The sequence below is a fragment of the Pelmatolapia mariae genome, linkage group LG15 (assembly GCF_036321145.2).
Source record: "Pelmatolapia mariae isolate MD_Pm_ZW linkage group LG15, Pm_UMD_F_2, whole genome shotgun sequence".
In the NCBI taxonomy this organism is placed as follows: domain Eukaryota; kingdom Metazoa; phylum Chordata; class Actinopteri; order Cichliformes; family Cichlidae; genus Pelmatolapia; species Pelmatolapia mariae.
The window spans coordinates 34,660,447-34,666,702 of NC_086240.1; the positions used below are offsets into that span (position 1 = coordinate 34,660,447).

Sequence of the window (6,256 nt, forward strand, 5' to 3'; positions counted from 1 at the left end):
GAACGGAAAAGGCTCAGGCCTGCCATGAACTGGAAACATCTGGAACAGCAGCATCACTGTCCACAGTAAAGTGAGTATTGCCGTCTGAGACGATATTGATCAAGAAACTCCTGCTCCAAAACTGGCAACTTCAACTGAAATTTGCAGTTGCCCACATGGACAAGTCAAACGGCTTCTGGAGAAAAGTTTTATGGTCAGATGAGACAAAGATTGAGCATGGTGGTGGTAGCATCATGCTCTGGGGCTGTTTTGCTTCAAATGGTACTGGTGCATTGCACAAAGTGGATTGAATAATGAAGGAGAAGTACTACCTCTGAACTCATCAAATTAATCTCTATTCAACAGTTAGACGCTTGAAACTTGGACACAACTGGATGTTCCAACAGGACAATGATCCTAATGGATAAAGCAGGCTAATTAAAGCCTCTGGAATGACCTTCCCAAAGCTCTGACCTCAACCCTATTGAAAATATGACACTCAACAGGTGGATCCATGCCAGGAAACGAACAAAATTAACTGAACTCTGAACTCTATGAATTCTGCCAAGAAGAATGGTCAAATGTTCAGTCAGAATTATGCCAGATGCTTGATGATGGCTACCAAAAGGGTCTGATTGAGGTGCAACCTGCTAAGGAACGTTTCACCAAATATTAATGGTTGTGTATGCATATTTTTGAAACCCACCCCCAAAATAAATTCAAACTTGTGCACGCAATTCTTGTTCAAATAAATCATTAAAACCTCCAAATTACCACAATATTCATGCCCATGCTGAGTGGATGTAAACTTTGTACCATAACTGTACTTCAGTTTACAATATTGGTGGATAAGTCAACACTGTTGGCTCACAGCAAGAGGATTCAGGCTCAGTCTGGGGGCTTTCTGAGTGGCATGCTCACGGTCGTGCCTGTGTGGTTCTCTATGGGTTCTCTGGCTTCTGGAGTCGGTTTAGGTTCACAGGTGACTCTAAATCAGCCGTAGGTGTGGATATGAGCATGAACTGTTGTCTATCTCTGTTAGCCCCTGTGAAGGACTTGAGACCTGTCCACCTCTCATCTCATGGCAGCCCTTGAAGTAGTTAAATATATAAGAAAATGAATTATATAAGAATATTGGTGCTATATTTAGAGCTTCATTATAGGTGTGTGGTGGTGTTTTCTTTTACTAAAAATTCTAAAAACAAAACATGAACTCAATAAATTCACATATCTACACTCATTTCAAAGGAGGGAGGGGTTCTCCAAGGGTGAGGACACTGACAGTGGTGCTGCTGTTGTTCCTGTAGGGGTGGAGTTTAAGGAGTTTAAAGGGGTGGAGTAGCTGTTAACACCAGAGGGTGTAGGGGGTGCGTTTCCTCCCGTCATGAAACCGGGCTGAGGGTTGGCCACGCTGGGAGCCTGGCTTAATGTAGGGGATACTGTGACACCTGGTGGTGCCCATGGTGAAATGTTGCCAGGCGCAGTGGGCCACGGGGCCGCCCACTGGTTTCCTGGAAGTGCCTGCTGGCCCCAAGGCATGCTGGCTGGAGGGTATGTGGGGGATGAGTATGGAGAGCCACCTACAGGATGTGTGGGGAACATAGAGAGAATCTGCGAGCTGGAGAGCACTTGCTGTTGCTGTGGAGGCTCTGACGGAGGAAAAAAAAAATTTTTTTGTTTTTCAAAAAGAGCTACACTATGAGGTGTATTGTTATTACAAATCAGCTGTTTTTAAGAGGAAAGCGTCCTTATGTTTCCACTTACCTGGCTTACTGATACCTGGGATCTGAGTGGGTGCCAGAGGCTCCTCCAGTGGGGTGGAAAACACTTCCATCAGCTCATTGGTGGACGAGGGCTGCTGGCAGAAACAAGGAGAGAATAAAATATAAATTCTCACCTACATGTTACCTAAAAGTGAGGAGACAGAAGTATAGTTGTATTACAACCGTCTTATTTTGCGAGATTCCATAATGCTGCACCAAAGCTATTATAATGAGCTACAACTAAACTAATAAGTGACACTTTGTGTGAAAAAAATTATTAATTATTAATTAGGATAAAAGCTAGACTTTAGTTAAAAAATTAAACTTAAACATACTGAGCACCTGTAAAAGTATAATATACAAGTAATATCATATACAAGTATACAAGAAAGATGTATACATATAGCACTATAAAATCACAATTTATTAAAGAAACTAACTGTGAAAATAGTATAAACTAAACTAAAAATAGTCACGAATAACCAAAAGAGTAAGGTCATGAACCCAAGTGTCTAAAATGAGTTTCCTCCTCAGGCAGGCTGCGCTCAGCCTGAGAGATGGGACGAGGAGTTCAGACAAGCCTCCCTTTGGAGGTTTGGAGACCCCAGTGTAAAACCACAACCAACTGGAGAGATTGCATATCTAATCTGGGACAACTTCAGGATCCCCCGGGAAAAATCGGAAACTGGGAGACACTGCTGCTTAGCCTCCTACCATTTCAACCCAACTTTGGACACTCGCTTTTGTCAGCTATTTCATGTGAAATATGGTTGTTATCTCACATAAAAACTTGTATTGTTGTTTTATACCTGCTTTGTCTGCTGTGATGAAATATCTGGCCGTGGACTGAACAGATCTTCAAGAGCTGGTTCCTGTAAAGTAACAGGACCATGTATAAAAACACAGAAATATTTTATTTAAATTTGGGATTACCTTCATTTAGAAAAAGTGAAGATAATTAAAAATAATGAACCTCTGCTGCTGAGCTCTTGTGTAGAACCAGTAAAGAAACACCCTGAAACAGAAAAAAAACCCCAACAGTGGTGAGTGAAAGCTAACAAATAAACCAACCAAAAACACAGGGACAAAAAAAACTTCTTTCTGACTTGTGTTGGTGTCTCTGCAGGCTGCTGCGAGATCTCTTGGTTCACATGCTGACAAACTTCCTGGATGTCGAGGAACACTGGATATGCCTGACAGATACAGATAAAACATCTTACTGCTGTGCATACTCTTAACAGGCCAATGCAGCCACATGCAAAATAAACTATAGTGACAATCATTCACGTTCATGATGAACTGGCTTTTTAAAGTTTGCTTTGCATGGCTGTTTTGAGGAGAATGTAAGTAAGTAAGTAAGTAAAATGTATTTATATAGCACTTTTCACAGATAAAAATCACAAAGTGCTTTACAACACAAGAAATGGAAATATAAAACAATGTAACAGTAAATAAAACAGCAATGTAACACAATAAAACAATACAAAAACATAAGAGGAAATTAATCAAATGCTTTTCTAAATAAAAATGTCTTCAGCTGTTTTTTAAAACAATCAGTGGAGTCTGTACAGTGTAGAGACAGTGGAAGAGAATTCCACAACCGTGGTGCCGCTGCCTGAAAGGACCGATCACCACGAGTTTTAAAACGAGTGCGTGGTGCCACCAGCAGTCTCTGATCTAATGAGCTTAAAGCTCGAGAAGATGAATGTGGTTTCAGCAGATCAGATAAATATTGGGGAGCTTGACCATGTAGGGCCCTAAAGGTTAGAACTAAAATTTTAAAATGAAACCTAAAACTTACAGGCAACCAGTGAAGGGAGGCTAAAACTGGAGTAATATGAGATCTTCTCTTGGTGCCTGTTAAGAGACGTGCTGCAGCATTCTGCACAGTCTGAAGACGATTTAAGGCTGATTTGTTAAAACAAGTAAAAAGACCGTTACAGTAGTCTAAACAGGAGGAAATAAAAGCATGAATAATCATCTCAAGTTCAGGCTTTGACACCATTAGTCTGAGTTTTGAAATATTCTGTAAATGATAAAAACAGTTTCGGACCAGCTGCTTAGAATGCTGCTCGAGCAAGCTAACTGTATTTATGTAGAATGAACTTTAATGCCACACAGATAAATACACTGCACAGAAATTGAGGTTTCTCTCCTCTGTCCAGACTGAATCTGTCAAACATGCATTGCTACTGTGAGCAGTAAATTGCACAAAAACGCCCCCTGCATGAAAATTGATATTTTCATTGAGCCTGGTTCTGCTGGAGGTTTCTTCCTGCTAAAGGGGAGTTTTTCCTTCCCATTGTCACCAAAGTGCTTGCTCATAAGGGTCATATGATTGTTGGGTTTTTCTTATAATATAAGACACCTTGAGGTGACTGTTGTTGTGATTTTGCACTGTATAAATAAAATTGAATTCATTTGAATTTCATTTAATTTTTTTAAATATATCAGAAGGTGACTGGTCCATGCTGTACCTCGCCTCTCACTATTGACAGCTGGGATAGGCTCCAGCCCCCCTGTGACACTGATAAGCTGAAGAGATTGGATGGTTTGATGATTAAATGAAGTTAAATAATGCTGATAAATCATGTCAGCATTAAATTGCATTGCGGTGGCTCAGTATTTATTTATGTGCTTAAACAACTATACTTGCTATATGTGCCCACTGGAGGAGTTATGGTAAACACTTAGGCTTATAAATGATTTATTAAATAATTCATTTTTATATAATAATCTGTTAAATGTTTATATGTTATGTGGCAGTATTAGCAGTATTAGTATTAGTATTAGCAATGTTTAATAAAACCACCTGTTTCTGCTTTAGTACTGTGTTTCGTTACCAGGTTAGCCATCTTGATGTAGAAGAGGATGTAGTTGTCTTGATGCTGGTAGATGTAAGCCAGAGCTCTGGGGTCAGACTCATCTTTGGTCAAAGAGCTGATCCTGCTCCTCTCATGGTCGTGAAGAACAGCCTGAAATGAGGATTTATCTTTTATTTATTATACAAGATACTAAAACCACCAAAATAAGAACAGCTTTATGATACTGATCCTCAGCACTTGTATAAATATCATCTCCACCTCTTAACATTTTCCGGTTTTGGAAAAAAAACACTGCAGTGTAATAAAATACTTTTATTATCCAATCCAAGCATGAACTGTCCACTGAAGAATCACAGTCATTTTAAGACTAACTATCAACCTAAATTTGAGGACAAAACAACACATGTTGGGAAATCCCTTGCTTGACTCACCCCGGTCCTTTCATCCAGAATTTTCAAGCCACTGGAGGAAATTTTCAACCAAATTCTCCTCTTGTGGATTCCCTGTTTCCTTCCTGCTACTTCAAAGCCCTTTAGCACACACACATTCACACAACAGCACAGCACAGGTGAGCTAAATAAGAAGTAAACATGAAATTACAGACATATATTCCAATGAGATAAGTCAGAGCACACATAAAAAGCGAGATGAATCTCACATTAAGGAGTAAAGCTAAACTAATTAACCGACAGAGCAGTTCTGACGTATTTCACAGTCATTGTGTCTACGACTGAGGTCGATTGACCACCAGTAAGCAAGCTGGGACAGCCGGAGGAAACATTGTATCTGCAGCCAGAAGTGGTCCGCTGAAAGGACCTCTTACAAACCAGGATGTACAGATTATTGCTGCTAACAAAAAAGCAAGTGCTTTCTTTGACGGTTTACTTTGTGAAATTGTTTTAATCCATGATTTACAGCCACAAAAACATTGGCAGTGGATCTGTTTCAGTCCCAATCAATCTGGGTAGGTTGGACCCCAGGCCAAGATCTTAGGTTCTGTGTTTTCTAAGCACTTTTTCCTACTGGAAGTTGTCTTTGATATTGCTGAGTTTGTGATTTGGGTGGTTTTCACAGGTTTCACAGCAGAATGTTGCTTTTTATATTATATTTCATAAAGGTGTCCCCTTCTCAACATTATATGCATTTTATTGATAAATTATTATATTTAAATTGTATAAAATATATAGGTCTCAAAACATGCAACAAGTATACTCTGCAAAATTCTTGAGTCACACTTCCAAGCAGCCAGATGTTCTTGCAGTTTTTTAAAACTGGTCTTGACAAACATAAGGCATGGCTCGAGAACTTTGCACAGTACTGTACACAGCTTACAGTATTCAAATGCAAAGCTGCTCTTCTGCAGTTGCCCTGAAACACTGACCCAGAAACCCTGAGTTGGCCTTCACAGCAGTCAGATCTGTGTCAAACACATCCTGAGCTACTCCACAGTTACCTGTATGAAGTTCACTCTTTGATTCTATTTGTTGAGTGATTTGTGGTTTGTCTGCTGCCGTCTGTATTTTTATACTCGTTACTGTGATGTCCTTCCTGTGACTGCGATCGGTGACTCACACCACTGCTGTAGTGTGTTTCTTCTAACTGTGTTGTAATGTATTGTGTATGGTATAAACATTTATATTCAAAGCAGTGTGTGTGTGATTGCTAAAGTGTTTCACAGTTTAAATTAAA

General features: G+C 39.7%; 1 protein-coding gene across 1 annotated transcript; it reads right to left on the reverse strand.

The window, feature by feature from the left end:
- Positions 1 to 1,221: 1,221 nt before the first annotated feature.
- Positions 1,222 to 5,014, reverse strand: LOC134642762 (sialidase-like). Its single transcript, XM_063494713.1, has 7 exons — positions 4,999 to 5,014; positions 4,586 to 4,717; positions 2,849 to 2,935; positions 2,716 to 2,757; positions 2,552 to 2,614; positions 1,744 to 1,837; positions 1,222 to 1,628 (listed from the first exon to the last, which is right to left on the reverse strand). Exons 2-7 carry the CDS (start codon positions 4,595 to 4,597, stop codon positions 1,222 to 1,224), a joined length of 705 nt encoding a protein of 234 aa, XP_063350783.1. The 5' UTR covers positions 4,598 to 4,717; positions 4,999 to 5,014.
- Positions 5,015 to 6,256: the final 1,242 nt, after the last annotated feature.

Coding starts and splice junctions, on each gene's coding strand:
- LOC134642762 (XM_063494713.1), bottom strand. Junction 2,758..2,848: donor CTGCAGAGACACCAACACAA/GTCAGAAAGAAG, acceptor TTTCTGTTTCAG/GGTGTTTCTTTACTGGTTCT. Junction 2,615..2,715: donor ACAAGAGCTCAGCAGCAGAG/GTTCATTATTTT, acceptor GTTACTTTACAG/GAACCAGCTCTTGAAGATCT.